The sequence below is a fragment of the Azolla caroliniana genome, unplaced genomic scaffold, assembly GCF_043228905.1.
Source record: "Azolla caroliniana isolate FFs.n. ecotype wild unplaced genomic scaffold, voAzoCaro1.0.p SCAF_1, whole genome shotgun sequence".
In the NCBI taxonomy this organism is placed as follows: Eukaryota; Viridiplantae; Streptophyta; class Polypodiopsida; order Salviniales; family Salviniaceae; genus Azolla; species Azolla caroliniana.
This window is the reverse complement of record NW_028230436.1, coordinates 36987753-37005358: the sequence shown is the minus strand read 5'-3', so window position 1 is coordinate 37005358 and position 17606 is coordinate 36987753. Positions and strand designations below refer to the sequence as shown.

Below are 17606 nucleotides of genomic sequence, written 5' to 3'. Positions count from 1 at the left end.
CCCAACACCTAAAGAACGACTACTGGCAAGAATGAACATATCTTGGACCCATGTTCACATCATGACCCCCCCGAACTAGGGTGGACGGTAACCCTTACAGCTAGAACCATAGTTTGGGTTATGCTCATGTGTTGTGGCAAGACAACCAACTCCCTCACCGACACTATAAAGGGGTGATCATTGTTATCTCGAGGTAGAGTCTTTAAATCCTCGTATGTTGCAATTATGTTATTGCGCTTCTAGAACTAGTATTTATAAACCAGTTATGTTCGATATTGAATGTCATTTGTTCTACACATTATCGATGACTTAGATGTTGCACATGGAGTTCTAGTATCGGATCATGTTACAACTTTAACAACGAGGTTGACATGATTCCATTGAAAAACATTGTGCCAAAGAGACACTATGTGTTATACCAGAATTGAAAGCATTGCCTTCAAGAAAATATTAAGGTACAACACCACAACATTGTATATAAACCATGGCAGTCTTGTGGCAAAGCTCCTCTTTACCACTTCAAGATTGGAACTCTAGTGTACATCCATGAGTTTGATGTTGTATTTTGCATTAAACATATTTTTTCACTTTAGGTATGTCAGTAATAAGTATCTATCAATTTGCTCCTATATAATGGTTCAAAACTCGCACATTGTCACATTTCCCCCAATTGAAACAATGAAAATAGTAGAGTTGCCCTTAAAAGGTAACATTGACAAAAATATTAACAATGACTAGTATTGACAATATAAATGAACTCAAGAAAGAACGAAGGTTGTGCTAGAAAGCAAATAAGAGTAATAAATGGCCCAATACCCATGTCTTCCATATACATATGTATAACATAGCAATATTAACTTCTACACCACCTTCTCATTGGTGTTATATTAGCTCACATGCACATGATACTATTGATCAACAAGTATGGGTTGCATTATAAAGGTTCAAGAAACCCACATTGTATAGAGATGTCAAAAACATGAAATCCATATTTTTATCAAGACAATGATATAAGTGTAAAGTTATTCAATAGGTTTGACAGTGGTAGAAGTATTAGGTTCAATTCAATACATATTGTAGTCATGCAAAGACACAAGAGTGTTAAGAGCTCAAGGATCAAAATGTGGTCACGTAAAGCTGACATTCGTGGTATAAAACTCAATCTATGTAGGTTACATCACGATAACATCTATCTTGACTATGAGACTCTAATTGTTTAACACTTGTCTACTTTTATGTAGCTCTTTTATATGCTTGGCAACAACCACTATTAAGTTGTATTTTAATATAGGAATTAAAAATGAAAAAGTACTAGCTTTCAACTTTCAAGAGCCTATATCAAGAATGAAACCACTGACACAAGGCTTATTCTTTGATTGATTAATCAACCACAAAACCAAAACAAATGGAAGATCTCTTAATGTTCCAAGCGATAAGTAATGCTTGTAATAGGATTTTGCCTTCTTCTTTTAATTCAAACCATGTATGGTACGGGACATTCTCTTCTTTTAATGTCTTGATTGGAGCAAGAGCTTATACATCTAATGAATCCTTCTTATCATATATAATAGTTTCGGAGGGAAAATTGCAATGGGTCTCTATGGAGGATGATCTTCTCAATTTAGTTGAATGGAAGCCTATTAGGGTGGTAGCAAAAACAGGGAAAATATGTATTATTGATCCCCATCCTGAAAAAGTAAACCCTTTATGGGATATTTTGGGATCCGACGGAATGGTGGGGGAGAGATGTTAATAATAAGATGATTTCTTTCTTTGACTACATACTCTGTAAATTAGGTAGTGTCATGATATGGCAAGACTCGAACCCATAACCTTATGTTACATGGGCCAAGCTCTTGACCATTAGACCATATATTGTAATACAAAAGATATTATTTTCATTTAAGTTTTACTACAGAAAATTAGTGTATATTCCATTTTTCTCTAGAACATTCTAGAAACTTCAAGAGTACTCCTGAGAACACTATAAAAGGAGGCACAAGGCATTATTTCGAACCAAATCGGTTCAAATTGTCAGGAGCAGTACTAAGACAGAGAAGTACTATCAGGAACAATACTAAAACAGAGAAGGAATTAGTACTAAGGGAGGTGTAGAACTCTCGAGAGACAAACCGGCTTAGACTTCCATCGTCGATATCCAAACAAACCGGGTCCTCAATCCAAAACGACTCGTGACACTCGTCGTTTTAAAGAGGGAAAAATGTCATGATATGGCAAGACTCAAACCCATGACCTTATGTTACATGGGTCAAGCTCTTGACCATTAGACTATATGTTGTAATACAAAGAATATTATTTTCATTTAAGTTTTACTATAGAAAATTGATGTATATTCCAAATTTCTTTGGAACATTCTAGAAACTTCAGTACTCCTAAGAACACTAGAAAAGAAGGCACAAGGCATTATTTCGAACCAAATTAGTTCAACGCCAGTCTTAAGCCTCTTAGCTACTATTGTATATTCCCTTAACATAACATATATCTTTTGTTATCCTCATTCTCTCTCTCTCTCTCTCTCTCTCTCTCTCTCTCTCTCTCTCTCTCTCTCTCTCTCTCTCTCTCTCTCTCTCTCTCTTTCCTTCTCTGGAGAGTTCTACACCTCCCTTAGTACTAATCCTCATCTTTTAGTACTAATTCCGTCTCTGTTTTAGTATTGTTCCTAATAGTACTTCTTTGTCTTAGTACTACTCCTGACAGGTAGGGAATTCCAACAAAGGAGGAATCCAGTTATGCCAGTTGCAGCTAAGGTATGGTTAAATAATAATATTCCTATGCATTCAGTATTGGCATTTTGGAAATGGTTATGGGCTCTACATATTCCTCGCAAAAGCATTACATTTAGATGGTTATGTGTCCACTATGCACTTCTAGCCTTGGAATGGATGCATTGGGAAGAGGGAACCAAAACTTGCTCTTTTTGTGGGCTTCAATTGGAATCAATGCAACATGTCTTATGGAACTGTATGGCCGCATGTTCTGTTTGGAAACGTATGTTGCGTCTCATTGATGTTGCATATGGACCTAATGTGATTACATGAGGAAATGTCTTTTGGATGGACGTAAATGTGGATAAGCATAATTATGAAAGGGAAAAGATACTATTTACCCTTCAAACTAGGGGAAGGCGAGTTAAGGACATACCATACTCAAGCTCAAATCGGTTGAATGTGGATGCTACAATATGGGCTACGATATCATCGGTGGTTCTATGGAATATTTGGATAGATCGATGCAAAAATGTGTTTCAGCAAATAAAGCAAAATCCTATTCATTGTGTGAAGGAAATTTGGTCGATGTTTATCTCAATTTTAAAATGACAATATGACTCCTTCACAAGTAATGAAGATCGGATTTTTATGAAACAACAATCCTTTAAAGGCAAATGGAAGGATTTGTTAGTTTTTGTGGAGAGAAATGAGAAAATGGATTGGCAATATGTACCCCCACGATGGTTTTTTCCTCCATAGGTGGAGGTTGGTGTCACGTATGACATAAAGGGGGATATCTTACCCGCCACTACATTGTATTATTATATGTCTTGTATATGCTTTTTGGATTGGTAATGGAAACTATGGTGTAGTTTAAATAAATAAATTATAAAAAAAACAAATGGAAGATCTAAATGATGCATTCCATGTAGTTTTTACATTGCGTTTTTGTTTTGGCATCTAAATATCCCCTCATCTAGGCTTTGAAGGGAGTGCTTTGTAATAATTGGCACTTTAATGGGTCACGTTTGTCTTTACAGACCTTAATATCTCATCATCTCTCTCTTTTCTGTAAAAATATACATGGTAACAAAACAACACTGAAAACCCCTTGTCACCTCATACAAATGGGAGGATCCTCATGATTGAGGAGAACAATCGAAGATTTCTTGACATAAAGGCACTCTTCTAGAGACAAGGTTCTTGTTGAGCTCAATCGCACGCACATGCTACCAAATAAAAATTCCTTTCAGCCTATGGACAACATTACATGGTTCAACGTGGAGACCACAAAACAAGAACCAATTTCTCACACTCCAAATTTGCCATAGATCCCAAATTGGCAAGAGAGGCCATAAGAATATGCAAAGAGGTTAATGATCACTAAATATGACAATTTGAGAATAGAGGCAAGAAGAGCATAGATGCGTAGAGAAGCTTATTCAAACAGTTCTTAATGCCTCAATATGTTTTAATCGATCCGATAGGAAAACATTTTGTGCATATATGAAGCCATGATTCATGATGTATCCATTGAATGTTGAGAGCCATTGATCAATTTCATACACAAAAATGAAAAAATGTTTCACTTTGGTTCAACAATTCATATTTGGCCCCACTTGAATATGACAAAACTATATCCTCTTTGCATCTCTCTCTCTCTCTCTCTCTCTATTATGACACATAAACACACCAAAAAGGCAATGATAGGAAGATTAGAGTAGAAGGCAATGACCATAACATTACAATTCATACCCGAGAATACAACACAATCTCTAGCATGATTACAAGTATTTATTTATTCAAAGTGTGGTTGGTTACACAATGGAAACTATGAACACGAGGTTTATGAAGATAGGTATAATGATAAAGTCTCCCTCTTTCTCTCTTTCATTCATATTCCTGCGGCAGAGACTAATCCTCCATGAAATGCAAAGCTTCCATCAAGAAGGACACGCCTATTATTAGCATTGGCATCGAAGCTGTGATTTCACACAGAAAAACAAAGAGCAATAGAGGATTAATCGTGGATTGTATTGTATAAGTAGGACTTGAACCCCTGACTTGATCCTTTAGTGAGAGGATCAGTAATCATGCCTACTAATTATAGTGACCAGTTTAATGTTGTCCTTACCATTGGCCAATGCTGTTATAATTGATCAGTGGATAGAGGGATAAGACGCTTATTTCATCCTCCATGCTTCTCTTCCCGCACCTTTAACAAATGGATCACATAATTAAGATTAGCTCACATTCAATTGAAGATTGAATAAAATAGAAATTAACCACTCAAATCCACGTGATTGATCAAATATGCGTAAATTTCGTGAGTTGGCGCAATGTTGATTGATCTCGCTCAGCCTTTGTCTGGTCAATCTGGCTATGCATAGTACTTTGGCATGGTCACTAAGCACAGTAGACATTAAGGGTTTCGCTATGGTTGGTCGACAGTAGTTAGGTACATAGATCTCACTGCTAGGCTTTGCGAAGCATCATAATAGTCTAGTAGGTTTGGCCCCTTCTAATGGGTGGACATTCCAGATTTAGTTAGGAAGACAAAGGCTTACTTAAACCCATTGTAGCACAATGTGAATTGCATGGATCGATTCCCCCCAAAAGTTCAGCACTCCCTATCTCTCATTTACAAAACGAAAGTGACACACTAGGAGCCAAGCTCATGGAAACCCTAAAGCCAAGAGAGTGTGGTAGTAGTGGACTTTTGAACCCACATTTATCATTAATGGTGGTGATTTGAGGATATACTCTTTTTTAAAATGGTACAAATTGTTACCTCACTTCTCCTAACTCAAAAAGCCAATAAAGTTGTAGGGCAATGATGATCCTGATGGGGAAGAGAAAATCGTGTAAACACTTAACATGATAAATATTGGGAGAATGAAGCCTTGTTAGCGTGATCAAGAGAGTTTTAACTCAAGTATGCAAGCAATATTGTTAAAATGTTGTGTGGGAACTTCACCTGCACCCACTCCCACATTGGCAAGATGAGCCACAAGAACAACTTGAATTTCCACAACCTGACATTTTCAGCACTATATTACCTAATGTTTGATATGATCTCTAGTCCTCTCTCTCTCTCTCTCTCTCTCTCTCACCGCAACAAACCAAGGAAATGATACCTATGGTTAAAATTTTTGTGACCTATATAGACATTCACCTTAGTAGTACACGACCAAATTGTAGTACAACTTTTGTTTCATTATTTTATTCTTTCTTTCGTGAAAACTTGAGATTCGTTTGTACTCCATAATGGATGTAGTACACCCGCTTACACTCTCATGCAATTTGGGGTTTACATGAATCCATGATGAATGCCGATGTGCATGCAACCTAGGAGCCAACAAAATGGTAGTACAACAATACTCATATTAACATTGTTTTGTCCTCATTAACTACATTTGGTATAGTTCTCCTATAATAATCAAGCCTAACATAGCATTCTAAAACAACTTTGACAAGTCCAAATACTCTCCATACCTCAAAGAATATTGTCATTGAGTGATATTCTAAGATGAGAAATATTTGTTGGTTTCAAAGATATACAAATCTCACATTTTGGTATTGTCATATAGTGTACTCAAAATAAGCATGGGCCAATTAGTTCTCGAATATATTTCACTTTTAGATTGTCCCATTCAATCGCCGCATTTTGTTATTATCTTATAGGAGCTTGGAGCTATGTGCATAGCAAAATGTTCTGAAACATGGTATAAGATAAGTCCAAGAGGAGTTAGTTGCAAACAAATTCATGATGACCTTATGAATAGCAACTCAATTATTTCTAACAAAGATTACATTATTTTCAAAAGAAAAGCATGAATGTGACTTTTTGAACTAGCTTTATCACATAGAAAGATCAAGTTTATATATAGTCATGGCTAAGAAATGTAGATTTACAAAGGCACATCTCTAGATGGACAATTCGCAATAGTGATGTCGATCATAAACCATGTAAATAATTTACTAATTTAATTTGCAAAAAAAGGTCTACTAATCTTATATAATCAGTTAAACATGGATTTATATCTTGCTAGATGCTTAATAGAGCTCCATACACACACACACACACACACACACAAAGAATTTTTATCTTTCATGGAGAGGGCAATATTGACCCATGGGACTTGTTTTTTCTTGATGTGCATCTTCCTCGTGAGAGGGATGCTTTTATTGAATCGAAGCACAACGACTATATGTGTGAATAATGCATACACCTATTGGCTCAACATTTTTTAGTGGTGTCTTAAGTATTCACAATTTGCACTATATGCTTAACATGTAAAATTAAGTGATATGTTCACCATCAAATATGCCTTCAAGTATATTTTATGCACATTTTGATACCATAAATGCAACATCGTATACCTAATTCGTGATTGAGCGCTCTCGTGATGCAGAGAGTGCATAGGAGAAAATAAGTTAAATAAGGGTGAGGTAAGAAGGACAAATATATTCCTGTCAATGTAATGGAGCCGAGGATTTTCTCGTTGTATTTACATGCTCTCGTGAACTTGTAAAATTTTAATATAATCTATATTTCAATTATCATGCGCAAAATCCGTGTTTAACCTAATCGTGATCAAGCAAGGAGCATGTTGGAAATTTCGGCACGGGAATTCCGAGGCAATAGGAGAAAGTTACAAGAATTTGACGAAATCGGCATTTAGGGTGTCACTGACGCCCATGGGAACCAATGTCTCGTCCACAAGACAAGACAGTGCCCCGGAGGATAGCCCAAAAATATCAAAACTTAAATCTTTTTGTTTTTGCTATGGCCGCGAGCCTATATAACTTGAAATTTGGGAAAGTAAAGAATAGAACAAAATATAATAAATAAATAATGAGGGAGCCTTCGACTCTAGTTAAAGGCTCCCCCCACCCCCCTTTGAGCTAGCTAGCTAGCACAGTGCACTAGCAGGTAGTATGTATGTATGTATTATGTAATATGTATAGGAGTCGAACGCTGCTCTGTTCGGCTCCAGTCGAACCGAGCGGGGCCGCCGCCCACCCTCTGCACGGAAATCTGCTGCTGTGCCTCCGCCTACTCTGTTGCCACCTCCATCCATCTTCCACCACCCACCCCCTCCCTCCTATTCATACATATTTCCTTATGCCTATTCATCATATCCCTACTTTATCTCATTTAATACCAACATGAGCCTCTCACATAGCCCTCGCACTCCATGTCGTCGTGTCCAAGTTATGCGGGCGGGCCCCTTAGCATGTGGATTAGACTGGGACACTTGAACCAGAGAGGATGGGTTGAATCGAGTCTGCTAGGTATTATTATTATAGTGTTTCAAGATGTTAGATGTTCTTTCAGGAATAATGTGTTTTAGGCATTCGTAACAGCGTGCTGCGTAGGTATTTGTGTGTGTGAAAGATCTACGTATAGCTATTTCAGTGTTAATGTCTGGTTTAGTGTACTTTGATATTTGTCGATGCCAAAGAGATAGGTAATTCGTCATTAGTACCATTAATTATTATAGGTAATTAATTAACTAACAATTTGTTTTTTATAATTATTATCTTCTTTAAATTCTTATGATTTATTTATATTAAATATTGTTATTAAACTCTTACCATTACGTTCAGTTTATTTACTTAAATTTATCACTATATGATTATTTAGCACGATAATTTATTATTATTCTTATTTCTTCGTTAATATTATTATTATCATCGTTATTGTTATTTATTACTATTTTATGTATTTACTTATTTATTGTGTCAGGATGTATATATATTATCTTATTCGAATTATTTAGTAATCATAATTATTTAATTTTATTTCTTTTAATTAATTAAAATATTGGTATTAATAATAATATTATTTTACGTTTATTTACTAAATTATTTATTATATCATGAAGCGGAAGGTTGACATGTGAAAACTATGGGGCAAGGATTAAGGTTTAAACTTTAGGGTTTTACACAAACTATGTGAATTGGACGGTTATAATATATTTAATATGATAAATTTAACATTTGAGAGTGCATAGAGCTATTCTACTTTTAAGACGCCAAATTGGGAGGTCCTAATATTTTATAACAATTACAAATACAAGGCTCACTAAATAGGCTAGTGGCAATTGCTATGTAAATTATTTTGTTAAAATGTTAAAGCTTGATGAGCATTAACAATCAATAAGGATTATAATGGCAGGTAAGAATTTTGTGAGAAGTCTGTAAATGAGTTTTTAGGTTAACTTACAAAATATTCTTCCTATTTGTAGATGTGATCTATATTGATGATTATGAAGTGAGTTGATCGAAAACCTAGAGGAGATTATGCACAAATTTCCAAATGGTAGATTTTTGCATTGCGTCATGTAGTACAATATAGGTTGTATTATGTCATTCACTCCAATGGGATAAACTCAAAGTGATAAAAAGATCAATATGGTATTCCCCCAATTGTTTGTCTTAATTTTATTGAAGTACAGAAATCATAAATACATGGCTTAATCCAACACTTATAACTAGAGTAAATACTTTCTCCACAAGGCTAAATATTTAGAATGAGAAGTTTCAAGTGACCATCATGGAATGTTTGTTTGAGTGGGATCAAACAATTATGAGAATATATCATAGGAATGTGAGGAACCCATTAGAAGAGTGTAGGTCCAACTCCATAGTTCTATTTTCAACATGTGATATGTGTTTTTAATGCTAATTGCTAACAATAATTTTATGAATGCCATCATTCTAGTTAGGAAATGAAATGAGATATCTAATATCAATCGCATGGCTCATCTAAGTATTAGCAGAAACCAACCCATCAATCCAAGAATTATGGATACCCAAAGGACTGATGGAAAAGCTAATCCATTGAACTTCCATGGCTACTATATGTTGCACTTCCATTGTTCATTTTCTTGAATAACTTTTGTGCCGACTGGTGCGTTATGCCCCATACTGTTTTTAAATGACCAATGACACAATGCCACATTAGTCTAGATTTTGAATTCACGTACTACTCTACAATCATCAAATCCAAGCAAATGTGTTCCACAAGAGAAACACATACAAAGAAATGTTGAAAGCCTAAAACTTTAACTTGATCTAGAAGCTCTCCTTTGTTCCTTCCCCCTATAGAAGACTAGTTTCAATATGAGGACATTGAAGCTTTGGGGTTCAGGGAAAGGTAGAGTGTGTTTACCCGGGGGCCGGAATAGGGCTATGTTTTCAGAAATTTCCAAATGATCCCTCTGTTTACTAATGGGTGGGTCATAGGGGTACCATTCTGATTTTGGAAATGCAGGGGTGTTTTGTTTCTGTAGACATGGAGATTCAGAATCCAGATACTTTCATAGGGGCACCATTCTGATTTTGGAAATATAGGAGTGTTTTGTTTCTGTAGACATGGAGATTAGATTCAGATACTTTCAAGCTTACCATAAGACCCTGCTTTTACCCTATTCCTCCTTCTTCGCTTTCCTTCAGGGGAATCATCGCAGAGCAACAAAATATGACATGGCGGGTGCTACAAACAGATTTCACAAGCATTATAGCTCTGCAACCAACCAGGTATGAGTTCTGTACAAAAAGGAGGAGGAGAAGAAGGTCGAGATTTCCAAACTGCTGGTGAGAGTATAAAGGATAAAAGAAGCTCTTTTTGAGAAGAAGTTAGCTTCATTCGTGGCATGCGATGAGGAAAATGATCACCGTATGATAAGAAGTCACCTTCTTAAGAAGCATTTTGTATAATTAAGGAAAGCAGAATTATAACATTAGAAAGGTAGGAAATGCATGCTACTAGTGTCAAAACCCAACTTCCTAAGTAGGGACATGCTTTGATTGCCTTGGTTAACATATATTCTTATCGTCTCTTTATAAAGCTTTCACTTCCATTCGATCATAAACAAGTATAACAAAAGTTAAAGGGAGTTCCCACTGAATAATGGACACTTGTTATTCATCATGCTTGCTAATGTCTCTCTCCCAATACATTTGTAATAGTTTAGTATCTTGTTATTTTTCATAAACATTTCTGCTTCAAAATGACCGACAGTTAGCAACTTAACGCGTGAATGTTATATATATTAAGTTCAGAATATTTTCAGAACGTGTACAACCAATCAGAACGTGGAAGTTTAAAAGAAAAAGGTTTGATAGTAGTTTCTTTGCGAAGACTCTTTGATTTGATGCCATAAATAGAAATGTATAAAGGCCATTTGACAAAGGGGAAGCGTCAGAGTCAGGGTAATAAGACACTAGCAAAGAAGGTGATGATAACTAATGAAGAGGTTTTTGAATATGTATGCCTTATTGTATGATCTCTCCTACCCTTATTACAATCTGCCCTTCCATGGATTGCTCTAAAAAAACAATCAAGCTCATTTCTGCAGCTTTTTCATTGGTTCTAGGATAGTCCCATAAAAAAAGGATTGCAAATGTATGTACCACCAAAAGGGATTGCAAATGTATGTTTTGATTTATCTATATATATCTGTTGACAATGTTTATTAGGAAAGAGAGATCTAAAAAGGTTTTTGGTTTGTTAGCAAACACTTTATACTCAGGAATCAGCAAAAATCCTTCTCAAAACCTATTACAGGATACGCTTCCTAAACAGCAACACCTGCAAAATCCGTAGAAAAAAAATCATAATGTTATCAGCATAATTTATAATGCAATCTTCTTCTTGGTAGTCCCATATGGAGTTAAAATTTTGATCTAAGGACTTCAGCGTGGAATAAATAGAAAAAACGTTTTTTCTCTCTTAACAAATACAGTAGTCATATCACTGAGCATTTACAAAGTTTCAAGCTAAATCTTCCGTATTAAGATGTTTCTTTCTTTAGACGAAGATATGTGCAGATATCATACCTCTGTAAGATGGTCTTCCTTGTGCACCATATCCATCATCTAAAGCTGGTGAATCATCCCCATTGTTCTTCATAAGGCTATTTATACCGTAGATACCACTAAACGCCATGCTGGAAGAATTGAAAGCATCACCAGATGGTTGCCACGCAGAAGAATTATACTCAGAGCTAAATAAAGCATTGCTTCCTCCTCGTAATCTGTTTCCTTCGAGCAAACTTCCAGATCCACCATTACGTCCCACATAGCTGAGTTTGCTCGAGTTAACAAATGAAGCATAACTGTCCCTTTGCCCATAGGTATGATTGCTATATGCAACATTGTGATCGTTCGTTGGTTGGGAAGAAGCCGCCCATGTTTCTGATCCTCCATAATTGCTCATGGTAGTAGGATTAGCAGAACCTCCACTTCCTCCTAATCCTGTTGAGCTATTAAAATTGCCATAACTACTTCCTTCAGTACTCCATACACTTCTACCAGGGTAACTACCAAATGCATTGTTCAAAATGCTGTTACTCCCTATACTTCCATAAACACTGCTTCCATTTGGATTTGGCGAGCTCCTATAAGCTCCATCACTATAGAATCCAGCTGATACATTTGTAGATGTACTATGATTCTCATATCCAATCGATCCATTGGCGGAATAATTGCTACGGCTTGGACATGGGTTGTATCTGGTTTCTAATCTCATATTATATGTAGAAATTGAACTCGAATTAAAAGCTGGTACATAGTTCCCTCCATATGAACTACTCTTTGTAAGGCCGAAACCGAGCCCAGCAACTCCATTACTTCGGTTAGGACCTGAAATTATATCCTTCGGCACTGCCCTCTTCACTTCCACTCGTTTTTCTTTAAGGGCATGAAAGGTTTTGAGAAGGACCCTATCCACTGAATCTTCAGATTCATAAGTGATGAATCCAAAGCCCCGAGGTCTTTGGGTCCCGTGATCATACATCACAACCACATCTGTGATCGAACCAAATTGCTCAAAGTAGTTCCGGAAATCAGTCTCAGTAACTGTTGACGACAAGCCACCGACAAATACCTTCTTTGTCCGTGTCCGGGTTGATAGCATTGGGCTGCTGCCCCCGCCGTTGATACCACTTCTATCTATACCGTGCTGCTCTTCTCTAGGAACTGCTTTCTTAGCTTCCACCTGGGGATACGAGGAATATTTTTGTGAAACACTGATGTAAGAAAACCAGAAATCTAGATAGGAATTGGTACCCAGCCATAGATCTGTATACTAGAACAAAATAACACAGTATAGCCGAGAGCAAAGGGCAACGAATTTTGCTCAAAAAAATAGTAGCCCTAGCATTAAGCATACAGAACTACCATAGACATTACGTAGCATGGCTAGATTAAAATAGAGTAGCCAACCACAGATGTATGTGGCATTGTCAAAGCATGAACTGTAGCCTTTTCTAGCATCTGAGGTATTATTGGACTATTTAGCTATATTTTTTTGAAACCACACTACATAAAACACCCTGGAATCCCAGGGCAGAAGATTTATTCGAATCATAGCTTGAACAAACGCCAAAACTATCACTCACAATAACCCTAGAAATATGAAGTACATTCATACCACGCAGACTATTCCCCTGAGCTCGACGTAAAAAACATACCCTTCCTAATCATCTAGCATACGTACAGGTGCCATACGACATGAAACCACATTTATGTTTTCGTGAGCAATGCGTCTTGATTAAGAGAAATTGCCTTCTCCAGCACCACCGACGGCTATTCTTGGAGGCTAAACCATTCCTAAGTCATCTAGTATAAATAGCCGTGCCATAACACGTGAAAAACCCATCCGGATTGAGCTGTGCAATGCTTCTCTTTTCTTTCTCTTACTTCTTCCATCACCAGAGACTAATATTGGACTGTGAGTTCTTGTGATGTTCACACCACACAAGTCATCCAGGAGTCATCTCAGTATAATTCAAAGCCTAATGATAACTAATAGAGCAAGTAAAAGGAATTACAGTCACCATTGGAATCACTGAATTAAGCAAACTGCTTCTTGGTTTTTAAGAAAAGGATGATTTTGCAGTCATAACTGAGATAATGAGATCGTTTTGTGAAGAAAATAGATTGTTTCTCTCACTCACCATTCTTCCATCAATGTTGTGCTTATCTAGAAGCACCATGTCTGATACCATTGGATCTGCAAAGACGATAAACCCGAATCCACGAGCTCTTCCTGTGGCTCGATCCTTCATGATCACTGCCTCCACAACCTCTCCAAACTTTGAGAAATGATCCTTTAGCTTTTCTTCTGTCGTTTCCCAGGAAATGCCCCCAACAAAAATCTTTCCCTGATCAGAATCCATGGGAGATTCAAATCAGATAATCCTTTGAAGTGATGTTATAATAGGATCCAAGAAAGCTTCAGCGTCTGATCTGAACAGATCAAAGGAACCGAAATATTGTTGTGTCGGCTACCTTCAAATATTAAATTTGAACAAAACTCTGGAATAGATCAACAAGTTTAAAGATGTGACCTTGAATATAAAATCTGATTAATAGAAGTATTTCCGATTAGATTCTAAGAAATAAATCCCTGAAATGGATCGATCCCTTCACAAATGAGAAGCACGCAGAGAATGGCATGTGTATTCAGAACCCCCCGATGGTCTCTTTGGATATGTTGGAAACCCAAAGAGTCTTTCTGCATATGTTGGAAGCCGTAAAGATCTCTCTTCATACGTTGGAAACCCTAAAGTTATCTTTGCATGTGTTGAAAACCCCAAATCGTTTCGTTGCATATGTTGGAAACCCTACTAAAGTATCTCTTTGTATAGTTGGAAACCCTGAATGTATTCGTGTATAATTGGAAACCCAAATGCAAAGAAGAAGAGCAGAGATGTTTTGAAGCAGAGAAAGCTGAAATGACAAGCAATGCAGTTCAGAGATGAAGCAAATGTTACAACCCAAATGCTGAAAAGGGAAAAGAAGGCGAGAAAAGCAGAGAGAGAGAGAGAGAGAGAGAGAGAGAGAGAGAGAGAGAGAGAGAGAGAGAGATGTCTATCAGGATAAAGGCATCATCGTCAAGGTGGTGAGCTTCTCTCTCAAAATCTCTCTCTGTCTTGCTTTGCTTAGCTTGAAGAGTTGGGATATGGTGGTGGTGATGATGATGATACATACATACATACATATATTCATGCATACATGCATACATACATATATACATATATACATACATATATACTTTGTCCTTTGTAACACAAACCATGTTTTAATGTGCCCCATAGCAATTGGCTACTTGCATAGGTGCTCGTGCATGTGGAGTGAGCTGAGCGCCTACACTAACACTCAACCGTGTATTTGGGCACTTTGGGGCTCAATGTATGGTCACCTGATCTACATGTGTAGGGTATCCCCATGTCCACATGTGCTAGCATGTCCATGGGGGCATATTGTATATTCAACAATTGGAAGTGAAACATCATATTTGCCCATGTGTGTTTTCTACCCGCGAAGAGGATCACTCTATTGTTGTGTTGGACAAGCATTGGTTGCAAAAATTACAAGGTCCTCATCATCAACTTATGATTCAATGCAGTAGATATGGAGGGGCTTCATTTCACCACCGTTAATTAATGGTATTGGCAATAAACTATCCTATGGAAGACCAAGTCTACGTTTAGACTTAGTGCTTGGGATGGGAATCCATGTCGATGTGGCACAAATTCGTTGGGCATAAACTGTGGGACATGACTTAATTGATTGGAATAGATAATCAAAGCACACTAGGGCTCCCAAGTGCACAACATCATTTGCCACCCAAAAGTGTGGGGCATGGCGAAATTTGTTAAAGTTAATAAGCAAGGAACAATAGAGTACACCAAAGAAGGCTCAATCAAAAGCCGAATTTTCAACCATCCACTTGAGCTTCACACTTTTTCACAATTATATCATTGTCTAAATAGAGAGAGAGAGAGATTCACGTACACTTGGGTTCGATTCTCTCTTTATACTTGTTTGTCTGCTTCCGAAATCCAACAATGTCTTACATGTGTGTCATACACGTATGTATAGTACCTAGCAAATTTTGTGTATGTTATCATCGATGTAAATATCAAGTGGCCTAGTTTGTATATATGCACTTCTTGCACTTGGTAATTCGTCCTTGCTTAACTATGTGTTTGTGCTTGTCGATTCCAATGTGCATCATGCATGTAGGTGTGGTGTATGATCTATTGCACGGTCATTTATTTATTCTTACTAGTGCCGCAAAGAACATGAGGATATGAGAAGAATAATTTCCATGTTATGTAGCCATTCTAAATATATTCTTATCCTTCGGCATTGAAGTTTCTTGAAAACTCAAAACGAACTTGGCTTTCTAGACAATTTTCATCTCCTTAGCCCTAACATCGTCATTAGTAGAACCATGGAGTTCCAAGTGTCAATGTCTTTCCCACATCCGTCTAAAGACTCATGTAAGGTTGGCCTTCTATAGTTCCAATTATCGTTGCATTAATTTGGTGGGTATTATTTTGTATTGTATATGTTTGTCATATATGAAGAGTGAAGCCAAATATAATGTCTTATCTATATTAAGAACTTTCTTGTTGATAACATCATACATCACTTTGTCCATAGCTTTGGCATGTCATCATCATTACACTACTAAACGAGTAAGTAAACAAAATTTGGTATATGTATAGGAAATTGAGACTTACATTCTATAGTACTTGCCATGGTCACAAGGATATGGTGTTTCGTTTATGATTTTGTTGTGTTAAATAATTTTCACTTGTGTTGAGGGAATTTTGACATCGTCAATCTTCTAAAGCCATCTGCTAGGAGCAAATGTTTTAATGTGTATGATATGAAAGTAACTGTCTAAAGAATTGTTTTTTTATACTGAAGGCAACATCAAAGTTATTGATCATGGCTTGAAGCAACAAGCTTTACAATTCATTATCATATATATCTATGAATAAACAATTATATATGAACATCACAATTTTAATAAGGAAAGCTCATGAGTGTATAAGCAATCAATTGTGGGGACATAATCAATCTTTTATGCAATGCATAACGGTGGTGCATGTACATTGTGCTTTAGCATGTAATGACGTGTTACTTGTATGTTTATCATGTGTGGGAGTTGTGCATGTTTCCTTACACGCTTTCATCTTCTTTCTCATAATTCAAAACCTATGGGAGTGAACAAATTGTAACATGACATCCCATTAAAACTTGTACAGAGTTATCTATACATGTGTGAGTATAGTTTATTCATCTCTTTGGATACCAAGGACTCCTGTTAAAAGTTTCAACCTTCCCTCTACACAATAGGGCCTCTATCACTATGTAGTGTTTCCAATCATCCAAGCACAATACGTCATCATCGATAATGATGATTAGTAAAAATATATTTGCTTATAGGTTATAGGAATTACAAATGTACGCTTGTTTATTTTCAAAAGATAATAAAATGTGCCTACCCCACATCATGGCAACTAATCATGGGGAACTTAAGGTTAAGCATATAATCAACCTTGAAGAAATTAGGAAATCTCGTATGCTAATCTATACATTCAATGTATGTTATGTCATATGATTATACTTTTAATCTTAACATTAAGTGCTTGATCAAACTTGATAGAATACATATATATGTGCAATTTTGAAATTAAGTAAGCGTACTCATCTAGTTTCGCTTATAAGTAAAATTTCAGCAATTTTCACTTGTTAGGATAGTACAAAGTTTATGTGTATGCTTACATGTCCTCAAGAACCAATGTTTTATTTTGTTCCTTGTTAGTTGATGTACATGTGGAACCACATGTTTCACATAGCTTTATTATTTTACACTTCATGCGAAAGGGATGTTTTCTGTCTTATGTTTTTAGAGTCAAATTTTGTCCTTTTTTGCTAAATCATAAAATCTTCCACCCCCTTGGAAATGTTTTAAAATGTCCAAAAATATCTCAAAACATGATTTACAGGGAGGAAATAATATTATACACATATTAAAATTGTGATCGGAAACTCCTATATGAA

At 36.4% G+C, this 17606-nt stretch overlaps 1 protein-coding gene and 1 long non-coding RNA gene across 3 annotated transcripts; both read right to left on the bottom strand.

Moving 5' to 3' along the window:
- Positions 1–4437: 4437 nt before the first annotated feature.
- Positions 4438–5860, bottom strand: LOC147870330 (uncharacterized). Its single transcript, XR_015532420.1, has 3 exons — positions 5707–5860; positions 4864–4944; positions 4438–4711 (listed from the first exon to the last, which is right to left on the bottom strand). It is a non-coding gene; the product is annotated as an uncharacterized LOC147870330 (long non-coding RNA).
- A 5290-nt stretch (positions 5861–11150) lies between these two features.
- LOC147870329 (heterogeneous nuclear ribonucleoprotein 1-like) lies at positions 11151–14627 on the bottom strand. Of its 2 annotated transcripts, none has more exons than XM_087338941.1 (3): positions 13700–14625; positions 11580–12738; positions 11151–11331 (listed from the first exon to the last, which is right to left on the bottom strand). In XM_087338941.1, the coding sequence occupies exons 1-3, from the start codon at positions 13919–13921 to the stop codon at positions 11318–11320; spliced, it is 1395 nt and encodes a 464-aa protein (XP_087195067.1). In that variant the 5' UTR covers positions 13922–14625; the 3' UTR covers positions 11151–11317. The 2 variants fall into 2 exon arrangements, with proteins under 2 accessions (XP_087195067.1, XP_087195061.1); XM_087338935.1 differs by lacking the exon at positions 11151–11331 and having other exon boundaries at positions 11361–12738; positions 13700–13991; positions 14093–14627.
- Positions 14628–17606: the final 2979 nt, after the last annotated feature.